The sequence below is a fragment of the Choloepus didactylus genome, chromosome 2 (assembly GCF_015220235.1).
Source record: "Choloepus didactylus isolate mChoDid1 chromosome 2, mChoDid1.pri, whole genome shotgun sequence".
NCBI lineage: Eukaryota > Metazoa > Chordata > Mammalia > Pilosa > Megalonychidae > Choloepus > Choloepus didactylus.
The window spans coordinates 156,288,782-156,312,301 of NC_051308.1; the positions used below are offsets into that span (position 1 = coordinate 156,288,782).

The 23,520-nt window shown below is 33.8% G+C and overlaps 1 protein-coding gene across 2 annotated transcripts in view; it reads left to right on the plus strand.

Moving 5' to 3' along the window:
• The window catches only part of SELENOF (selenoprotein F), a 40,565-nt gene extending 17,477 nt beyond the window's left edge, over positions 1–23,088 (plus strand). Inside the window, exons 3-5 of one of the 2 annotated variants that reach the window (XM_037826727.1) lie at positions 16,232–16,295; positions 20,876–20,925; positions 22,217–23,075. In XM_037826727.1, the coding sequence (XP_037682655.1) occupies positions 16,232–16,295; positions 20,876–20,925; positions 22,217–22,348 (246 nt within the window). In that variant the 3' untranslated portion in view covers positions 22,349–23,075. Of the gene's footprint in view, positions 1–16,231; positions 16,296–20,875; positions 20,926–22,216 lie in introns of both variants that reach the window. The other variant, XM_037826728.1, reaches the window with a different exon arrangement.
• The last annotated feature ends 432 nt before the right edge of the window (positions 23,089–23,520 follow it).

A 23,520-nucleotide genomic window follows, 5' to 3' on the forward strand; every position in this document is an offset into this window, starting at 1 on the left:
ATATCATCCTCACATCAACTCTATAAGTTCCATTTTCCTGTTTCATAATTGAAGACTCCAAGGCATAGATATCTTAATTGTCCAAGTTCACACAGCCAGTAAGTAGCTGTAAATATGTCATTTGTGTATGTGAAAAAAAAAAGTTTTAGAGTAAAAATATTATTTAAATTTATATTGTTATATTTTCTAAATGTATTATTTCATCTGTCTTAAGTAGGAAAAATAAATGTAGTCAGCTTTTTGTAAATATTAGTATCTACTTATATCTAAGCATATTAAAACATTCTGTCACATCTGCAGATTGTAATATTTCCAAAGGAAGTAACCTTTCAAGTCATTCATGATCTATCACTGGGCTGCCTTACAACTATATTTCTTAGACATACCTAAATCCGAATCATAATAAACTTTGTATTCACACACTAAATATTTCTTCTTTGTATGGGCTCAAAGAATGCCGAAGTCAGATAAAAGTCACTGCCCTCAAGCAGTAGAAAAAAAACGGCTGTAAACTGAACTACTTGAATGCCATTGGCAGGATTTTCTATGTTTGCTGGACTAAAACATGATACTAATATTCTGAATGTAGCCACTAAAAGAATTTAAAAATAAAATAAAAATTGAAATGAGGAGAAAATCAACAGATCTCTTAAAGTTGATGGTAAATTGGAAATTGGTTAGAAAAAGGCAAAAGAAAAAAGGACAAGGCACAGAGGCCTGAGAGAGTATGGCCATCTAAGATAAAACAGGTATCTTGGTTATGATGGAAGATGATGATGCTTAGGTAAGCATATGATGTCTGGCCTTGTGTACCTTGATAAGGAATTTGAATTTTATCCTGTAGGCATTGTACAAAATTAAAGGACAACAGGCAGTAAACTGACATCAGATTTGTATTTTAACACCTTTTGTTGGTGATCTGAATGATAGTTGGTAGGGCTGAAGAGAATACTGGTAGCAGAAAAATAACTTGCCATTTTCCAGAGGTTAGATAAAAGGGTTTGAGCCAATATATTGGCAGGGAAAAATGGAGAAGGGATAGATTTGAAAGAGATTTAAGCAGTAAAGCCTGCAGGATTTTTTCAAACTCGATTGGAGGAGGAAAGGAATGAGGGAGATGCTTCCCAGTATTCTAATTTGAGGAACTGGTAACCAACAGAACAGGGCTACAATAGCCTTCAACTAATGGTGGCTCATTAAGGCATTGGAGTGAATGGGTGAATGGATGGATGGGAGAAGGGAATAACTTTTAACACAGCATACTCTCTTAGACACAAACTGCTTGTTCGGTTTTTGAAGAAATAAGTGTTAAAAGTTTTAATTTAGAAGGCTCTTTTGGTACCATAATGAATTCCAAAATAGATAGTATGCATGTCAAAGAGTGAGCAAAAAATTAAAATGTGTGGAATGCCCTAGTTTCTTTTTTCTAGTGTCTTGCTACTCCTAAGTTTTGCATAATATTTAAACTTTTGGATTGTTGTAGCTTTATTTTTATCTCTGTTCTTAAAATATATCAGGTTATTACTTTCTTTAGTTTTAGTAGAGAGATACTTTAATTCAATTTGTGCCAACTGTTTTAGTTTCTTTGTTAGATATTATTTGTAACCTTTCTTAAAGAGTATCATAATTTCCCCCTTTTTATGACAAGCAATGTTCAGTGTCGGAGTGATAGCATCAACACTAACAGAAGGAATTGACTTCTCTTTTGAAACCAAGCTTTTGCTGTCATATATCAGCTTCATGATCAGTTTCTGAGTATAGCTACTGAACCATATTTTGACTGGATCTCAGTTTTTCAAATTAACCAGAAATTAGGTTGTACTTTTCAGACAAGAGAAAAAGACATTGTATTTTCTTCATGTTGAGTACTATATACTAAATGTTTGCTGATTTCTAATTTTTTTTTTTATTTTTGCTTACCACCAAGGGACTGGCTTTATTTTAAAACTACTTATTAAAATAGTTCAAGCTTAAGGTTGTTTTTACTAATTCTTTAGATATTTTGACCTCAGGAAATAAAACTTGTTCAAGTTATCTCAAATTGTTTCTTCTTACTATGTGATATTTCCTAAGTATCAGATTTAAATGCATTGTTCCTAAAGTGAAGACCATGGAGCATTTCCTACTTCTAGATGAAGTATGTATGTATGGGTATATGTGTGTTTTGTTTCCAGGAAAGTCTCATGGTTATAGTCTCACAACCTTGTTAATGCAATTCAAATTGTTTTAGAGGTATATACAAATTCTATTCCTCATATTCATATACTATTGAAAAAAAACTATTTTTCTCAGATTTCATAGTATGGTCTGATGTTGTATAGTGATGGCAAAGAAACATTTTCAGTTTATTTTATTTTTGTGCATTTTGATTGAACTTGTTAGTGGAACATTGTATATTTATGGAAAGATTCCCCTAGTGCATCTTTACCTTCTTTAGAGCCTAATTTAAATTAAGTAGATGTTAACTTGCTTGTTTTATAACATTTCTTCTCAATCTCAAGGCAGGAAGTAAAGACAAAAAAAGGAATAGCACTTTAATAGTGTAGTAGAATAAGTTTTAAACTTAGCTTCCTTAGGCATAGAGTCATTCCTTTATATTTTTTCAGAGTTCAATAGAAGGCACCTAAAAATAAGTAGTTTAATCTCAGGAGTATAGTATTAGAGAATTTATATTTGCTACCTTGCTTTGCTAAAACTATAAAACTGATTTTTCTCCTAATCCTCAGTTTGCATTCCTTGTTCCTAGGTGAGCATGCTATCAGTTAAGTCAGAGTGGGTATGAAAGTGTTAACAGATACACCATTTGCTTTAAACATTGTAGGAAATTTGTTGCTTCAGTGGCTTAAACAGTAAAATCTTGATAAAAGCTTAACTAGATCACAATTTAGTCTAATTACTTGTCCATGTGTAATTGTAGCTTATTGTTTCTAGCACTCTAGTATTTTTTAAAATGTCAAAAAAATCTGTGATTTGATATCAACAATGAATAAAAATTGTAAACAGATCACTAAAGTACGGTTTTTGATATAAGCATTTTCCTTGAGAACTAACTGGCCAAATTTCACCAAGAATAGCTTCTGAGTGGTACATTTTTCCACTATATGAAAATAATAGTTAAAATTTTAAGAAATTACATGGCAGTTAATTTTTGGAAGAGTGATTCACATATATTTGGATGTATCATAATTGTTTTTTAATTAGGATCTCAAGACACTACATTGCTCAGCTTTTGTCATACTATAGCTGTACTTAGATTTAAATTCCTTCATTTTATTTAAGAGCAAGCCATTAGTAGATCAATAAATTAGTTGCCCTCCTGTCTGAATTCTGCTTTTCAGCAATTAATATTTTTATTTTTGTTCACCTGAGTGTTTTCTTCATATTGCTATTAGTATAATATATATTATATATAATATAATATAATAATATTCATAATTATGTCACTTAATGCTACTTAATATAACATATATATAATATGACATTAAAATTATCATGTTAATGGAAAGTTGGTGTGGAAAAATTTTAATATGAACAAAACTAGCTGTTTTGGAGAATAAAAAGTTTATTTACAGTTTTTTCAAGATTCTTCACTTTTTTCTAATAATTTGAATTTCTTTAAAACTAAAATATTGCCTTTAAATAAAATAAAGGCTATCCAAAATGAGAAAATATGGCTGCAAGTCATACTTAATAAGGAAATAAAAAAAGAAAAACAGATGCTGCAGCATTTGTCTTGTTTTAGTCATTCCTTATCTGGTTTACTTTTAGAATTAATTTGGTTAAGTCTATTGAGCTAAAGCCTACTGTTTATTCATTTTGCAGTTTTTGCCGTATAGTGATGTAGTTTAGTATAGTCCAAGGCAGTGGTTCTCAACTCTGGCTGCACATGACAAAGTGACTTGGAGAGCTTTAGAAATAGTAATAATTAAAATACTAATGCCTGGGCCTCACCTACCAGAGATCCTAATTTAATGGGGCTGAGCTGGGTTCCAGAAAACATTATTTTTCATAAGCTTTCTGGGTAATTCTAGTGTACAGCCATGTTGGGAACCACTGGTCTGGGGTAATTTGCATTTTGAATGCTTTAAAAATTTTGGAGTGGCCATTCTAACTATAGAGGAACAATGAATGATAACCCTGAATAGTACATGAACAGAAAACTGCTTTAACTATGCATGAAAATTATTTCAGGTACTCCATTTGAACTTAACCAAGGGTGTGAAAGAAAATATTGTAATAATAGCTACTGTCACTTGTTCAGCATCTAAAGTATTCAGGCATTTTGTGTGCATATAAATATATGTATAATATGTATATTTTTAATTTAATTCCTTACAGTAACCTTAGAAGGTCAGTAATGTTTCTTTTGTTCAAGCAGCAATCTGAGGCTTTAAGAGATTGATTTGTCTAAGGGGCCATGCTGGTTGTAAGTAGCAGAGCCAGAATTGGACCACATACACATTGACTTCATAACTTGAAATCCTTTCACTATACAATGCAGTTTGAAATTTTGATAGTTTGACTCTGCTTAAATAAATGGTTTATTTCAAGATTTTTACTGTCGTGTTTCTTTAGAGCCATGATTGTCATCAACAAAAATATATTAGGTACTTAGTGCTGGAGAGTAGTAGAATCAGACTAAGTCAGAAGACTTGGACCAGCTTTACAGATTTTGTTGTTATGATATGGTGGTGTCAGCAAAAGTTGACACATGCAACACCTTTTTCTAAATTCAGAAAATTTATATAACTCATGAATGTTATAGTGTTCAGTGTTATAAATTATTTTGAGAGCTGGCTATCATAAGAAACAGCATAAACCAGCTTTTGTCTTATGAACCTTTTTGTAGCAAGTTATAGCTATAAAATAAAATGTTGGCATTTTTCTGTATGTGAAACCTCACTATAAACCCTTACTAAATAGATGGGAAATTTTGTAACAAGAGGTTGATTGGGTAGATGTGAGGGGAAAATCATAAACAGTAATTTGTTATCAGGGACGTTTTACTACAAGGAAAACAGTACATTGTTCCAAATATACTTAGTGAAATAGTATGAAATTTACAGAATCTAAAGTTGAGCTACCTACAAATAATATTCTTAGTAATACTTAAAATATGTTAATTTAAATAGAGAAAATCAGCTAATCACAAAGCTAGAATTTATTTTAAGAATGAATGAAGATAATTTATTTTTAAATGAGAAGGAAACCAGCATCTTCAAAAATCCTGTTACTAATATGGTAAATTAGTGATAGAACTGACTTAGTTAGATATTTCCTACTTAGCACCCAAATGACCTTATCAGAAGTTTGGGAAAACCCAGCAATCATAAGTAACATGGTAAAGATAAGGACTCCAAAGAAAGAAAATGCAATTTTGTTTATCGTTTTCATATTTTTCTGTTTCCATGTATTTCAGTTTAAATTGTTTGAGCTAGTATAATATAATTCTAATGGAATAATGAACTGCTAGTGCTGAGATAGATTATCTGTGCAAAGCTTCTTTGATGCATATGAAAAAGAGGCCTACCAACTTGCTATTAAAAATTATATAGCTTACTGCTTTGATTTTTCACGTCTATTGATATATATCCCTAAATGTTTGAGGGTCAGCACTTTTGTATGCCAGTGGTGTAACTTTAAAATGTAACAATGCTAGGGTTGAAATTCAGTGAAAGTCAAGGAATTACAAGTTTTAATCTTTTGTAGTCCTTTCATACTTTATGCCCTAATGAATTCTTATTATTTATAAGTAGCATACATTTCATTGTGTATGAATTTTTATCTCTAATGCCAGAAATGCTTATGGTTACGTTATATGGCATTTAAAAATTATCACAGTCTGTAGTTAAATTGTTTATTTGCCATGAAAAACAGATGCTTTCCTATAAACATTATAGGTTCATAAGTAAAATGCCAACTAGAATCACAAATTAATGCTTTTAGAATTTGGTGGTTATGCAGCTTTGGATTATATTTTCTTTTTTGGTTACCCAAGACTGCAATTAAGCACAGTCCACTCTAAAGTATGTCAAAATAACTTGAAATATTTGTAAAGTTATGTGATGAGAAAATGAGCATTTAGTTCTGTTAAATGAATAATTCTTTATTTTTGGCACACATTTATTGAGCAGCTTTGTGTCTGCTTCTGGGGGAAATTAAGATAAATTAAGATATTTCCTGCCCACAATCAAGTTAGAGAGCAGAGTTCTGTGGAAGTTCACTAGGAAAATCTCTGATACTAGAAGATCAACAAAAGGTTTCCTGGAGAAGGTCACATCTGAGCTACCTGTTCTTTAAAGAATATATTTCTAGTATTTTGAATTATTAAGTTGGTGTTTTGTGGTACAGAGAAGTGCTTTCTATGCATGGGTTGCAAGTGTGGTAGGATCTGAGTCCTTCAGCCCTTGGAACAGCCAGGTAGGGCCTGGAGTGAGCAGGTCCTCCAGGCTAGTTAGTCATTTTCGGCTCCAAACATCCTCCTCTTACTCCAGTGCACCATACAATTATTACCATTTTCCACATGTGTCATGCATGATATGAAGAATAATTTGGAAAATGTGGTATAAAGAAATGCCGTTATATAAAGTAATGGAATCACCACCAGCAGTTTCCAAGGGATCACAAACTTGTAAATAAATGATAAATCTAATAACCAAATTTTTAAGTATTTTTCCTGGGAGTAGTGTATTAAACTAAGATGAGCCAGATCTTACTCAAAAGCACTTTACTGTATAACAGTAGATTAACCAAATCTTAAATTTTTATTGCTGGAAAGACTTTAGAAAGATCATTCAAGTTCTTAATCTAAAATATGTCATTGGTTTTAGAGAGTCCAAGAATAGCTTGAATTAAAACAAAATTCCATTAGATTTTCAAAAGGATCTGTGACCCTCAAAAACTTAACTATTGAATCAAAAAAAATGTTAAATGTGAAAAGTTAAATCTTTTGAGTAGATAGAATTACAGGATTTTTTAATTTCTACTTTGTACTTTTCTGTATTTTCCAAAGTATCTAAAATAAACAGGCATGGCACATTTTTAAAATTAAATAAATGGTATTTTAGAAGTTAAAAAGTAAAGTCCATATTTAGCTCTTAGACATACCATGCAAGAGTAATCTAAAAGTTAAGAAAAAATGGAATGCATATGTTCTAATTAGATCCTGCCTTCTCTTGGGCTCAAAGCAATCCCAAGTCATTATAAAAAGAATAGGCAGAGTTTCTCCTCCAGGAAAGTAGGTAGAAAGCCAGGAACTGCATGGACTGGACCCCACAGAGCAATCTGACTTTGGGCATACTTCATACAACACTCATGAAAATGTGGAACTGCTGAGATCAGCGAAATCTGTAAGTTTTTGTGGCCAGGGGACCCGCACCCCTCCCTGCCAGGCTCAGTCCCGTGGGAGGAGGGGCTGTCAGCTCCGGGAAGGAGAAGGGAGAAGTGCAGTGGCAGCTCTTATCAGAAACTCATTCTGCTGATCCAAACTCCAACCATAGATAGACTGAGACCAGACACCAGAGAATCTGAGAGCAGCCAGCCCAGCAGAGAGGAGACAGGCATAGAAAAAAACAGCACGAAAAACTCCAAAATAAAAACCGAGGATTTTTGGAGTTCTGGTGAACATGGAAAGGGGAAGGGCCCTGAGGCTCATATGCAAATCGCGAAGAAAAGCTGATCTCTCTGCCCTGTGGACCTTCCCTTAATGGCCCTAATTGCTTTGTCTGTTAGCATTTCAATAACCCATTAGATCTGTGAGGAGGGCCCTTTTTTTTTTTAATCCTTTTTTCTTTTTCTAAAACAATTACTCTAAAAAGCCCAATACAGAAAGCTTCAAAGACTTTTAGTTTGGGCAGGTCAAGACAAGAGCAGAACTAAGAGAGCTCTGAGACAAAAGGCAGTAATCCAGTGGCTGAGAAAATTCACTAAACACCACAACTTCCCAAGAAAAGGGGGGTGTCCGCTCACAGCCATCATCCTGGTGGACAGGAAACACTGCTGCCCATCGCCAGCCCCATAGCCCAGAGCTGCCCCAGACAACCCAGTGTGATGGAAGTGCTTCAAATAACAGGCACACACCACAAAACTGGGCGTGGACATTAGCCTTCCCTGCAACCTCAGCTGATTGTCCCAGAGTTGGGAAGGTGGAGCAGTGTGAATTAACGAAGCCCCATTCAGCCATCATTTCAGCTGACTGGGAGCCTCCCTACACAGCCCAGCAGCCTAGAACTGCACTCACCTGTGACATAGCACAGTCATCCCTCAACAGAGGACCATGGGGTGCACGGCCTGGAAGAGGGACCCACTTGCAAGTCTCAGGAGCCATACGCCAATACCAAGGACTTGTGGGTCAGTGGCAGAGACAAACTGTGGCAAGACTGAACTGAAGGATTAGACTATTGCAGCAGCTTTAAAACTCCAGTATCACCGGGGAGATTTGATTGTTAGAGACACCCCCCTCCCTGACTGCCCAGAAACACGCCCCATATACAGGGTGGGCAACACCAACTACACACGCAAGCTTGGTACACCAATTGGACCCCACAAGACTCACTCCCCCACTCACCACAAAGGCAAAGCAGGGGAGAACTGGCTTGTGGAGAACAGGTGGCTCGTGGACGCCACCTGCTGGTTAGAGAAAGTGTACTCCACGAAGCTGTAGATCTGATAAATTAGAGATAAGGACTTCAATTGGTCTGCAAATCCTAAAAGAACCCTATCAAGTTCAGCAAATGCCAGGAGGCGAAAAACAACAGAAAATTATAAAGCATATGAAAAAACCAAACGATATGGATAACCCAAGCCCAAGCACCGAAATCAAAAGATCAGAAGAGACACAGCACCTAGAGCAGCTACTCAAAGAACTAAAGATGAACAATGAGACCATAGTACGGGATACAAAGGATATCAAGAAGACCCTAGAAGAGCATAAAGAAGACATTGCAAGACTAAATTAAAAAAATGGATGATCTTATGGAAATTAAAGAAACGTTGACCAAATTAAAAAGATTCTGGACACTCATAGTACAAGACTAGAGGAAGTTGAACAACGAATCAGTGACCTGGAAGATGACACAATGGAAAATGAAAGCATAAAAGAAAGAATGGGGAAAAAAATTGAAAAAATCAAAACGGACCTCAGGGACATGATAGATAATATAAAATGTCCGAATATAAGACTCATTGGTGTTCCAGAAGGGGAAGAAAAGGGTAAAGGTCTAGGAAGAGTATTCAAAGAAATTGTTGGGGAAAACTTCCCAAATCTTCTAAACAACATAAATACACAAATCATAAATGCTCAGCGAACTCCAAATAGAATAAATCCAGATAAACCCACCCCTAGACATATTCTGATCCCACTGTCAAACACGGAAGAGAAGGAGCAAGTTCTGAAAACAGCAAGAGAAAAGCAATTCACCACATACAAAGGAAACAGCATAAGACTAAGTAGTGACTACTCAGCAGCCACCATGGAGGTGAGAAGGCAGTGGCATGATATATTTAAAATTCTGACAGAGAAAAATTTCCAACCAAGAATACTTTATCCAGCAAAGCTCTCCTTCAGATTTGAGGGAGAGCTTAAATTTTTCACAGACAAACAAATGCTGAAAGAATTTACTAACAAGAGACCTGCCCTACTTCAGATACTAAAGGGAGCCCTACAGACAGACACACAAAGAAAGGACAGAGAGACTTGGAGAAAGGTTCAGTACTAAAGAGATTCAGTATGGGTACAATAAAGGATATTAATAGAGAGAGGGGAAAAATATATATGACAAACATAAACCAAAGGATAAGATGGCTGATTCAAGAAATGCCTTCACGGTTATAACGTTGAATGTAAATGGATTAAACTCCCCAATTAAAAGATATAGATTCGCAGAATGGCTCAAAAAAAATGAACCATCAATCTGTTGCATACAAGAGACTCATCTTAGACACAGGGACACAAAGAAATTGAAAGTGAAAGGATGGAAAAAAATATTTCATGCAAGCTACAGCCAAAAGAAAGCAGGTGTAGCAATATTAATCTCAGATAAAATAGACTTTAAACGCAGGGATGTTTTGAGAGACAAAGAAGGCCACTACGTACTAATAAAAGGGGCAATTCAGCAAGAAGAAATAACAATCGTAAATGTCTATGCACCCAATCAAGGTGCCACAAAATACATGAGCAAAACACTGGCAAAACTAAAGAAGCAATTGATGTTTCCACAATAATTGTGGGAGACTTCAACACATCACTCTCTCCTATAGATAGATCAGCCAGACAGAAGACCAGTAAGGAAATTGAAAACCTAAACAATCTGATAAATGAATTAGATTTAACAGACATATACAGAACATTACATCCCAAATCACCAGGATACACATACTTTTCTAGTGCTCATGGAACTTTCTCCAGAATAGATCATATGCTGGGACATAAAACAAGGCTCAATAAATTTAAAAAGATTGAAATTATTCAAAGCACATTCTCTGACCACAATGGAATACAATTAGAAGTCAATAACCATCAGAGACTTAGAAAATTCACAAATACCTGGAGGTTAAACAACACGCTCCTAAACAATCAGTGGGTTAAAGAAGAAATAGCAAGAGAAATTGCTAAATATATAGAGACGAATGAAAATGAGAACACAACATACCAAAACCTATGGGATGCAGCAAAAGCACTGCTGAGGGGGAAATTCATAGCACTAAACGCATATATTGAAAAGGAAGAAAGAGCCAAAATCAAAGAACTAATGGATCAACTGAAGAAGCTAGAAAATGAACAGCAAACCGATCCTAAACCAAGTAGAAGAAAAGAAATAACAAGGATTAAAGCAGAAATAAATGACATAGAGAACAAAAAAACAATAGAGAGGATAAATATCACCAAAAGTTGGTTCCTTGAGAAGTTCAACAAGATTGACAAGCCCCTAGCCTAGACTGACAAAATCAAAAAGAGAGAAGACCATATAAACAAAATAATGAATGAAAAAGGTGACATAACTGCAGATCCTGAAGAAATTAAAAAAATTATAAGAGGATACTATGAACAACTGTATGGCAACAAACTGGATAATGTAGAGGATATGGACAATTTCCTGGAAACATATGAACAACCTAGACTTGACCAGAGAAGAAATAGAAGACCTCAACCAACCCATCACAAGCAAAGAGATCCAATCAGTCATCAAAAATCTTCCCACAAACAAATGCCCAGGGACAGATGGCTTCACAGGGGAATTCTACCAAACTTTCCAGAAAGAACTGACACCAGTCTTACTCAAACTCTTTCAAAACATTGAAGAAAATGGAACACTACCTAACTCATTTTATGAAGCTAACATCAATCTAATACCAAAACCAGGCAAAGATGCTACAAAAAAGGAAAACTACCGGCCAATCTCCCTAATGAATATAGATGCAAAAATCCTCAACAAAATACTTGCAAATCGAATCCAAAGACACATTAAAAAAATCATACACCATGACCAAGTGGGGTTCATTCCAGGCATGCAAGGATGGTTCAACATCAGAAAATCAATCAATGTATTACAACACATTAAAAATTCGAAAGGGAAAAATAAAATGATCACCTCAATAGATGCTGAAAAAGCATTTGACAAAATCCAACATCCGTTTTTGATAAAAATACATCAAAAGGTAGGAATTGAAGGAAACTTCCTCAATATGATAAAGAGCATATATGAAAAACCCACAGCCAGCATAGCACTCAATGGTGAGAGACTGAAAGCCTTCCCTCTAAGATCAGGAAAAAGACAAGGATGCCCGCTGTCACCACTGTTATTCAACATTGTGCTGGAAGTGCTAGCCAGGGCAATCCGGCAAGACAAAGAAATAAAAGGCATCCAAATTGTAAAAGAAGAAGTAAAACTGTCATTGTTTGCAGATGATATGATCTTATATCTGGAAAACCCTGAGAAATCGATGGTACAGCTACTAGAGCTAATAAACATTTAGCAAAGTAGCGGGATACAAGATTAATGCACATAAGTCAGTAATGTTTCTATATGCTAGAAATGAATGAACTGAAGAGACACTCAAGAAAAAGATACCATTTTCAATAGCAACTAAAAAATTCAAGTACCTAGGAATAAACTTAACCAAAGATGTAAAAGACCTATACAAAGAAAACTACGTAACTCTACTAAAAGAAATAGAAGGGGACCTTAAAAGATGGAAAAATATTTCATGTTCATGGATAGGAAGGCTAAATGTCATTAAGATGTCAATTCTACCCAAACTCATCTACAGATTCAATGCAATCCCAATCAAAATTCCAACAACCTACTTTGCAGACTTGGAAAAGCTAGTTATCAAATTTATTTGGAAAGGGAAGATGCCTCGAATTGCTAAAGACACTCTAAAAAGGAAAAACAAAGTGGGAAGACTTACACTCCCTGACTTTGAAGCTTATTATAAACCCACAGTTGTCAAAACAGCATGGTACTAGCACAAAGATAGACATATAGATCAACAGAATCGAATTGAGAATTCAGAGATAGACACTCAGATCTATGGCCGACTGATCTTTGATAAGGCCCCCAAAGTCACTGAATTGAGTCATGATGGTCTTTTCAACAAATGAGGCTGGGAGAGTTGGATATCCATACCCTAAAGAATGAAAGAGGACCCCTACCTCACACCCTACACAAAAATTAACTCAAAATGGATGAAAGATCTCAATATAAAAGAAAGTACCATAAAACTCCTAGAAGATAATGTAGGAAAACATCTTCAAGACCTTGTATTAGGCGGCCACTTCCTAGACTTTACACCCAAAGCACAAGCAACAAAAGAAAAAATAGATAAATGGGTACTCCTCAAGCTTAGAAGTTTCTGCACCTCAAAGGAATTTCTCAAAAAGGTAAAGAGGCAGCCAACTCAATGGGAAAAAATTTTTGGAAACCATGTATCTGACAAAAAAGACTGATATCTTGCATATATAAAGAAATCCTACAACTCAGTGACAGTAGTACAGACAGCCCAATTATAAAATGGGCAAAAGATATGAAAAGACAGTTCTCTGAAGAGGAAATGCAAATGGCCAAGAAACACATGAAAAAATGTTCAGCTTCACTAGCTATTAGAGAGATGCAAATTAAGACCACAATGAGATACCATCTAACACCAATTAGAGTGGCTGCCATTAAACAAACAGGAAACTACAAATGCTGGAGAGGATGTGGAGAAATTGGAACTCTTATTCATTGTTGGTGGGACTGTATAATGGTTCAGCCACTCTGGAAGTCAGTCTGGCAGTTCCTTAGAAAACTAGATATAGAGCTACCATTCGATCCAGCGATTGCACTTCTCGGTATATACCCGGAAGATCGGAAAGCAGTGACACGAACAGATATCTGCACGCCAATGTTCATAGCAGCATTATTCACAATTGCCAAGAGATGGAAACAACCCAAATGTCCTTCGACAGATGAGTGGATAAATAAAATGTGGTATATACACACAATGGAATACTATGCAGCAGTAAGAAGGAACGATGTCATGAAACATATGACAACGTGGATGAACCTTGAAGACATAATGTTGAGCGAAACAAGCCAGGCACTAAAAGAGAAATATTATATGCTACCACTAATGTGAACTTTGAAAAATGTAAATCAAATAGTTTATAATGTAGAATGTAGGGGAACTAACAATACAGAGCAATTAAGGAAGGGGGAACAATAATCCAAGAAGAACAGATAAGCTATTTAACGTTCTGGGGATTCCCAGGAATGACTATGGTCTGTTAATTTCTGATGGATATAGTAGGAACAAGTTCACAGAAATGTTGTTATATTAGGTAACTTTCTTGGGGTAAAGTAGGAACAGTTTGGAAGTAAAGCAGTTATCTTAGGTTAGTTGTCTTTTTCTTACTCCCTTGTTATGGTCTCTCTGAAATGTTCTTTTATTGTATTTTTTTTTTCTTTCATACAGTTGATTTAAAAAAGAAAAGAGTTAAAAAAAAAAGGGGGGGGGGGGAATATGTAGTGCCCCCTTGAGGAGCCTGTGGAGAATGCAGGGGTATTGGCCTACCCCACCTCCATGGTTGCTAACATGACCACAGACATAGGGGACTGGTGGTTTGATAGGTTGAGCCCTCTACCATAGGTTTTACTCTTGTGAAGATGGTTGCTGTAAAGGAGAGGCTAGGCCTCACTATATTTGTGCTTAAGAGCCTCCTCCCGAATGCCTCTTTGTTGCTCAGATGTGGCCCTCTCTCTCTAGCTAAGCCAACTTGAAAGGTGAAATCACTGCCCTCCCCCCTACGTCGGATCAGACACCAGGGGAGTGAATCTCCCTGGCAACGTGGAATATGACTCCCAGGGAGGAATGTAGACCTGGCATCGTGGGACGGAGAACATCTTGACCAAAAGGGGGATGTGAAAGGAAATGAAATAAGCTTTAGTGGCAGAGAGATTCCAAAAGAGCCGAGAGGTCACTCTGGTGGGCACTCTTACGCACAATTTAGACAATCCTTTTTAGGTTCTAAAGAATTGGGGTAGCTGGTGGTGGATACCTGAAACTCTCAAACTACAACCCAGAACCCATGAATCTTGAAGACAATTGTATAAAAATGTAGCTTATGAGGGGTGACAGTGGGATTGGGAAAGCCGTAAGGACCACACTCCACTTTGTCTAGTTTATGGATGGATGAGTAGAAAAATAGGGGAAGGAAACAAACAGACAAAGGTACCCAGTGTTCTTTTTTACTTTAATTGCTCTTTTTCACTTTAATTATTATTCTTGTTATTTTTGTGTGTGTGCTAATGAAGGTGTCAGGGATTGATGTAGGTGATGAATGTACAACTATGTAATAGTACTGTGAAGAATTGAATGTACGATTTGTTTTGTATGACTGGTATGTGAGTATATCTCAATATAATGAAGATTTAAAAAAAAAGCATTCATCAAATGCACAGCTGTATGATGGTGCTGTGAACAGTTGATTGTACACCATGGATGATTGTATGGTATATGAATATATCTCAATAAAACTGAATTAAAAAAAAAAAAGATGGGAATGTATAAAACAGTGAATTTTGTGGTGGACAGTGTCCGTGATTATACAATATTAGAAATCTCTCTCATGAACTAGAACAAATGTATGACATTATAACTAGGAGTTAATACTAGAGAGGCATATAGGAAAAAAATATATACCTATTGCAAACTATATACTACAGTTAGTAGTATTTTAACATTCTTTCATCAACAGTAACAAATGTACTATACCAAAACTATGAATCATTAATGGAGGGGGGGATGGCTAGGGGTATGGGAGGATTTAAATTTCCTTTTTTTGTCTTTATTTCTTTTCTGGAGTAATGAAAATGTTCTAAAAATTGAAAAAAAATTTAATTGTGATGGTTGCACAGCTGTATGATGATATCATGGGCAACTGATTGTACACTTTCGATCTTTGGATAGCTGTATGGTATGTGAACAATCTCAATAAAATATATATATACATATATAAAAAAAAAGAATAGGCAGGCTCTACAGCTACAAAAAAAAGTAATGTTTACCACTGAATCCATTTCAGCAGAACTCACTGCAATAAAATATTTGCATTTGGGTTTTTTATAATGAGCTTTTACTTGAAAGAGAATGTGCAGACTCTGTAGCTAGAAAGGCAGTATTTACCACTGAATCCTTTTCACCTGAATTTCATTAAAGGTAAATATTTGCATTTGAGTTTCTTTTAATGAGATTTTACTGGTTTTCCTATGTCTTTACATAGTACTTATAGTAATTACTTTTTAAAAGAATTGGGTTTTTATTTTAATTTTAAAACATTGATCACTTATAATAAAAGCAACCAGAAGGAGTTTATATTAGGTGTGTCTATTTTAGACAGACAGATCCTTATCTGTATTCAATTTACCACCCTAAAAAAAAAAAAAACAACTGTAGGACATCTTTAAAAGTTTATAGACTTTCCTGGAGGATCTTACCTGTACAAGTTCCTTCTGTCTTTTTGCCTAGACAGGAATGCTCCAGCTAGGGCTTAAGCACCTCTACATAGATAAACCACTTAGTATCCTTTAGCCTCTGTTTCCTTTTCTGTTGGACTGAAACTAGATGGTCCTGTCCATTCTGACATTTCTTTGATCTGTGCATCTGTTTAACCTGTAATGTTTATGCTGTTTATTTTATAAATACATTTTTAAGTTTATATCCATTTTTTTAATTACTGTTTTTCCTTTTGTAGCTGTATGCAGGAGCTATTCTTGAAGTCTGTGGATGAAAATTGGGGAGGTTCCCTCAAGTCCAAGGTATGTAAATTTAATATAGTTAAACTCTTAGTTCAATGATTTAAAATCAACATTTCATAAGAATAGTCTCATTAACTATTTCTAGGATAAGTATTTTTAGAATTAGTTTCTTAGTAGTATATGATTTTTTTTTTTACATTTGTGTGATGGTAAAGTGTTACAGTAATCGGTGTATACGATTAGTTTAGGCAAAACCAATATATGAAATTCAGATTTAAAATATGAGGTAGTTATTTTCATACAAGGAGAGACTTTCCTATACCAGTTGAAATGTTATTCATTTAAATAGCATATCATTCTTCTATACTTAAATGTGAATTGATTTATATGAAACTCCTAAGAAACAGTTTTAAAGGAAAATAGACCTGCACAAAATGACAAATCATCAAGAAGAGAAATAACTACCACAGGATTCAGAGTACAGAAGAATTAAAGAGAAAACCATACATGTGTATCTTCACAGGAGTTTTTAAGGATAAACATTTGAAAGGATAATTGCGAAAGTTTTTTTTTTTACTTGATATCAAACAATAATTGAGCTTTGTGTCACCAAAAATGCTTGGACTAAGGCTTTTCTATTGTGTCCTTGCATGTCACTTAAAAAATCAGTTCTGTGAAACTGAACTTATCTGAAGGTAATGAAGCTCTTTTTTTTTTTAACCAAAATATGCAAGTGCTTCATAGGCCTTCAAGTCTGTTTTGATTTCTGCTGACTTTCCCAAAATTTATTTCCTTGTTTACCTAACAGCAAGATAATTTTTTGGATTTAGTATTTTATAAAATTGCCTTTATTAGCACATGCCTTTTATTGCTGACCTAGAATAGTTTATAATAAAATGTTGCTCATTGTGGCACAGAAATATAGTAAAGTCTTTTGAATTAAAAACATTTTATATGAGCCCCAAAGAAGATGCATATCTAATTAAATACATTCTTTGTTAGAGTAAGCATGTATTCTGATGTAGCAAAGAATGTAGTTTCTACTGCTTGGGGAAAAAATTCCTTTTTCTGTGTGACAGATTTTTGCATCATACATTTAAACTCAAAGCAAATTCTTATTAGAAAGTTTTGGCATTTGATTTTTAATTGTATTGATTGTTCATATTTACTAACTTGTTTTATATTTATTTTTGTGTCTTAATTATATTTTCATGAGGATCAAGAGTAGCTTTGATGTAGCAATTAGCCCTCCTGTTACTCATATCAGATTTTATTGCATCTACAGTAATGGTTTCTACAGTTGATAGTGTGGTCAGTCTTTAAAAGCTTAAGTGTTAATTATCACTACTGTAGTAGGACTTAATTATATGTACTTCTTATTTATAGTTAATTATCAAACCTCCAGGTCCATGTAATCATAGTGTCTCTATAAATGTAAGTACAAACTTAGATTGTACCAACTAGCTTTCTAATAGTCCTGCAGACTGTGGCCTACACTTTTAGTAGAAAGGCCTTAAACCCAGCATTTCCAAAAATTAAGTTAATCCTCTTCTCTCATAAAATTATACTATCTTCCTCCCCATTTCCACAAATGGCAGTATCTGTCAGGCGAAAACATAAGCATAAACCCGAGTCATGATTAATCTTTTTTTATATACTTTATACCCAGTTAGTAACCAAGTTGTGTCTCCTCTCCCTTCTTGATAACTTTGAAATGTTAGTCCCTTCTCCTTCCCTTTTGCTTTTGATTCAAGCCCATAGCTCATCCAGAGGATTCAGTTACCTGCTATTTGGTCTACCTGTTTCTGTTTCCTTCTCTTGGCTTCTATTGCCTCTTCCATGCAACTACAAAAAGACATTTTCTAGAATGCAAATCTGATTATGTGGCTCTTTTTCTTAAAATCCTTTATAGTTCCCCATCACATAGAATAGATATCAAACTCAATAGTATCACATATAGGACCCAGTACAATATGGATTCTCTTTTGTAGGTTCGCATCTCTTCCCCAAAACACCTTTAGAGAACTAAATACACTAGAGTGTATAATTTGTAGTCTTTTTTTTTTTTTTTAACTTTCATTGAACACATTTGAGAATTTAAAATGTTTCACTTTCTGTTAATAATGACAGAGAAGAAAATTGACAAAAATGTTTCATAATGATTAAATGGATCAGAAGATGAGTGCAAAGAGACAAACAATAGCACTTTAAGCCTACATTATCCAGTTAGGTCACCATTAGCCACACGTGGCTGTTTAATTAAAATTAAATAAAATTAAAAATTCAGTTCCTTAGTCGCTTAACCACATTTCACATGCTTAATAGCCACCATATGGAACACAGCAGATATAGAATAATTACATTATTGCAGAAAATACTATTGAACAGTGCTGCTCTTTATCTCTAATAATGGTGAAATCAATCATAAAAGCAAAATCTAACTGTGAAACCTCATTTGATGATATCCTGGGTGCGTTTTCTCAATCAGTGAATAATATATTTCCAAGGACAGAAAAGAAATATAGTATTTTCATTTAGGAAGGACATTATCACAAGATATTTTGCAACAAGAATCTGGATCATTGTATTTTGCTTTAAAAAAAAAAGTGACATTTTTTCAACTTATTTGATGTTCGTACACTAAAATTTATTTGACACAGTTCATAAGTAAACAAATGCTGAAAGAAGCCATCAGTGTTTCCAAAAGTATTGTACTTTGGCAATGTAAGTGCAGGAAAAACAACCAAAGAAATGATAACATAATAGAGATGTATTTGAGATCTGAAATCATTGTTTACAAAATGACTATATTCCAGGTTTATACATAAGAGTTGATGAGCAGTTAGTTGCATTCAAAGTACGGGCCCATTTTGGTTGCATTTACCTTCAAAACCAGGAAAATATGGAATCAATATTTGAATTTACTATGTTTAAATTTTTATTGAAACTTCTAATAAACTTGTTTTTTAACTTCTCCTTTATTCTTTTGTAAAATTATTCATAAAATCATTTAAAAATATAGAAAATAAGATGAAAAGGCTACACTAGAACCAGATGGTAAATGGTGTTCACTGTTTTTCCTTTTGTACCGAGAATTAAATGTTCCAACTCTCTTCTTCCAGGTTCTTTTAATGGAAAAAAAGAAATGCCTGTTAAAAGGGTACTATAAATTTCATCATTTGCTGTTTCCATATTTCATATTTGGCAAGTCATGCAGCTGTAAAGTACATGAAATTTGATTATAATGTGTAATCATTAAACCAGGAATGCTACAAGTGACAATACTACATTTTGAAATACCAATCTTTTTACAAATTTTTTTTTAAATTCACTCCTATGATTTTATTTATAATTTGTGAAACAGAATTTTTCCCCAGTCATAAGTGAGCCAACTATATTTTTACATTGAGAATTTAAATACAATGCAAATTCATTGGTAAAAGTGGGACAAAAGAATTGGACTTAAGGAACTATAATTTTTTTCCTGGCTGGCTGAAGATTGTTGCCTTTCTTAGAATCCCTTTTTTTTTTTTTTTAATTTTTATTTTAGTAACACATACAACCTAAAATTTCCCCTTTTAACCACATTCACATAATATGATTCAGTGCTGTTAATTACATTCACAATATTGTACTGTCTTCACCACCATCCATTACCAAAACTATTATAAGTCAAATTTTAGGAATAAATTGAAGTAGTAAAAAAATTCTTTTGAATCTTTTAAAATTATGTTTAAGGAGGGACATCATTTTATGTTCAAGTGTATATATATACTCAGTTCTTTGTCAAATGCTACAACATGGAATATCCTTTCTTGAACTCAGAGTACTTATTGTCTATTGTTAAATTGATGGCATTTTTTTTATGCCTTCCTTTTATGCTTTTATTTGTTGCAGACCTGTTTAAACAGATTGTGGGCTTCTTGAAGTTAAAGGACTTAATTTCCTTATCTTCTCATATAGCCTATCCTGGTGCCATGTACATACAACTACTCAAATATTTAAGATTCATTTCTATATGTAAAATATGACTTGCTACTACAAGGTATTTAAAGATACTCCCCTCATTCAAAGTTAGGAAGCTTATGGATTTATCTTTAGCAGAGAGAAGAGGAAAGAACTGATGAAAATAGTCATTAGTGACTCATCTGCCTATTCTCTTTAAATTTGTTCACTCATTCCAGTCTGTTAAAAATGTGTTGAGAATGAAAATTATTAAATGTTCTAAGCTCTGTTACGGATACAAAGAAGTATAAGAGAATAATCCTTTTCTCAGAGAGCTTTCTTATGTAGTAAGGAAAGTAGATAGAGTTACTATGTGTTATATGGTGTTTTGCATTCTTGCTTTCTGTGAGATTTGATATATTAATTATCAATGAAACTAATTCTACTTCCATATTTTACCTCTTTTTAACTGCTCCAACTATTCTCACACATGTACTGTTAAAGATAAGCTTTATTTAGCCTTCCTATCCAAAAACATGTTTATTTTTCTCTGTCTATTCATGTCTGTTTAAATTTCCTGATTATTCTATATAAGGCCTAACTATTTCATTTCTCAAGTCTATTTCTCCTTTTTATAGCTAGCTTGGGCCTGAACAGGAACATTTTCAATCTTATTTTTTTTCTTTTCTCTTAAGCTTTTGTCAGGAGTGATAAACCAAAACTATTCAGAGGACTACAAATCAAGGTAAGGATGATTTTAATGGAATCTCTTTTTTTTTTTTTCCCCAGTGTTAGTTTCTCATTGCTTTTTTTTGGATTAAAGTTAAGTGAATTTTTTAATAAATAGGTAAATTTTTAAAAACAGTATATGTAGATCACTTTATATAGATAGTGTTTAAGTATTAATGTTATTATTGATTCATTAGCTCAAGGCCTATAATTTAGGAGGCAGCTTTTCCTAAAACTTGGGTAATTTTTATGCTCACCGAGAATAATATTGTGCATTTTAGTTGTTTTCAAATTACAGAACTTGTAATTGATCAAAGTGACCAAAAAAAAATCAACAACTCTGAAACCCATATTCTAATGTTACTAATCAAGTATGTATATCTAGCATGAGTAGCAAAAAATGATGCATTGACTTTTTGATTTTGGTCTCAGGGTTAAAAGATTTCACAGCATTTGCTTCATGGCTAAAACTAATAATTACCCTTCCTGGTCCCCTAAATCCCAGTGCCAGTGATAGTATATATGTCTCTGAGGTCAGACATGCACAGCCCTCAGCTTACATATCTAAAATCCACAAATGGATTGGGAGTATACCAAATACTAGTAATTATGTCAGGGTTTGCCTCCACCTCAAGAGTTTTCGACCCCAGAAGACCTAGAAAAACTATAGTATAATTGCTGAGTTCTAAGAGTTCCCTTCATTATCACTGCTACATTTAGTTCTGCCTAATTTAAAATGGAAGGTATGAATTGTATCATGTTTGTCATATTTACCCAGAGTTAGAATTTCTCAGAGCTATCTAGAGATACTAGACCCAACTGGTAGTACTGAATCCAGCCCAATTCTAGACTGATTAAATGCCATTGTGGAATTCTGGGTCTGAGTGCATAGCCCATTTCAGTATTGCTCTAACACTATCATTGTCTCTCATATTATTTTGAACTTGTCTGTCTCCTCCATTAGATGTTTTTTTCTTTTATTAGAGAAGTTGTGGGCTTACAAAACAATCACAATTGATTGCATGAGATTTTAAGCTCATTTGAAAGTTTGTGTCATAATTATTTGTTGAATTCCATTATAAGCTTTAATCCCAAATGTAATTATTTTAATTCTCATATTTGAAGAAACCTCATTAAATATTTTTTCAAAACTTCCTTTAATACATGTTAATTCTGATGTTGTCTGAAAGCTTTTTAAAATTACTATTGAATTTAATTAAGCAGGTTGAATTGTCTGGGATCTTGGTTGAGGCTGAGAAGTTTCTTTTATAAACAGGAAATAAAGAAGATTTCCCTCTTTTTTGTAGTATGTTCGCGGTTCAGACCCTGTACTAAAGCTTTTGGACGACAGTGGGAACATTGCTGAAGAACTGAGCATCCTCAAATGGAACACAGACAGTGTAGAAGAATTCCTGAGTGAAAAGTTGGAACGCTTATAAATCTTGCTTAAATTTTCTCCTATCCTTTTTCTATCTTATCAAATGAAATATTGCAGCATCTAGAAGATGATTTAGTTTTTGCTTTCTTCCATTGATCAGTCTTTTACTGTAAGGCATTGAACATCTGATTAGAAGTTGAAATGGCAGTACAGCCCATATCTAATGAGTTGGCAAGCTTAACAAATCCCATTTTTTTATAAATCCATCCTCCTTCATTTGTTGATACCACTAACAAAATGCTTTGTAACAGACTTGTGGTTAATTATGCAAATGATAGTTTGTGATAATTTGTCCTGTTTTACAAACAATGGATTTGTAAATTAGATTAATAAGGGAGATGATTACTCTGCATCATATGCTGTATGCTCTTTGAAAGTAATGACAAAACTACAAAGCAAGTAAGACATACTGAGTCTCAACAGGTTGCTCCTTGGTCTTTAACATTTTTGTATTACCCAGCTTTCTTTTTAATAGAAATGTTATTTATAGTTTATAATGAATATAGTGCATAAAAACTGTAGTTTCATTATCGCAAAACAGGATCTACAGTGAAGAGTGAAGCATTCACAAAGATTGGCACTAATGAAGACTACACAGAAAACCTTTCTAAGGATTTGTGTGGATCTGATATTTGGCAAATTTTTGTGTTTTACATTCTAGCAGAAAAAGGAATTTAAAAAGGATCATTTATAAGACCAAAATATAAATAAAAAGTTTCAAAAATCTATCTGAATTTGAAATTTTTCTAGTTTGTCTTTTCTTGTTTAAAAATGACTATCTCCTCATTGTATTTTTATCATTTTCTTTCCTTATAAGTTTTTCACCAAAATTTTAAATAGCTACACTGTTTAAAATTTATCATAATTTCATGTTGTTGGTAATCATGGTTTTATATTTGTGTAATGATTTTTAATTTTTTAAGTTTTTATTTATCACATTTTCTTTGGTATCTTTTATAAGGAATGCCTGTTTTAATATAGAATATTTATGAGTTATTCAAATGCTGATTTTCTCTTTTGTTTAACCTTCTGTCTGGTTAAAGAGACATCTTCCATAGAAGTGGTTCATTAGGTTTAGCATTCATCCAATGACTTCTAGATCACTTAAAACTCTTGCTAGCTTATCTAATTGGTCAAAATCCTATTACATCACCTTATCTCAGAATAAATTCT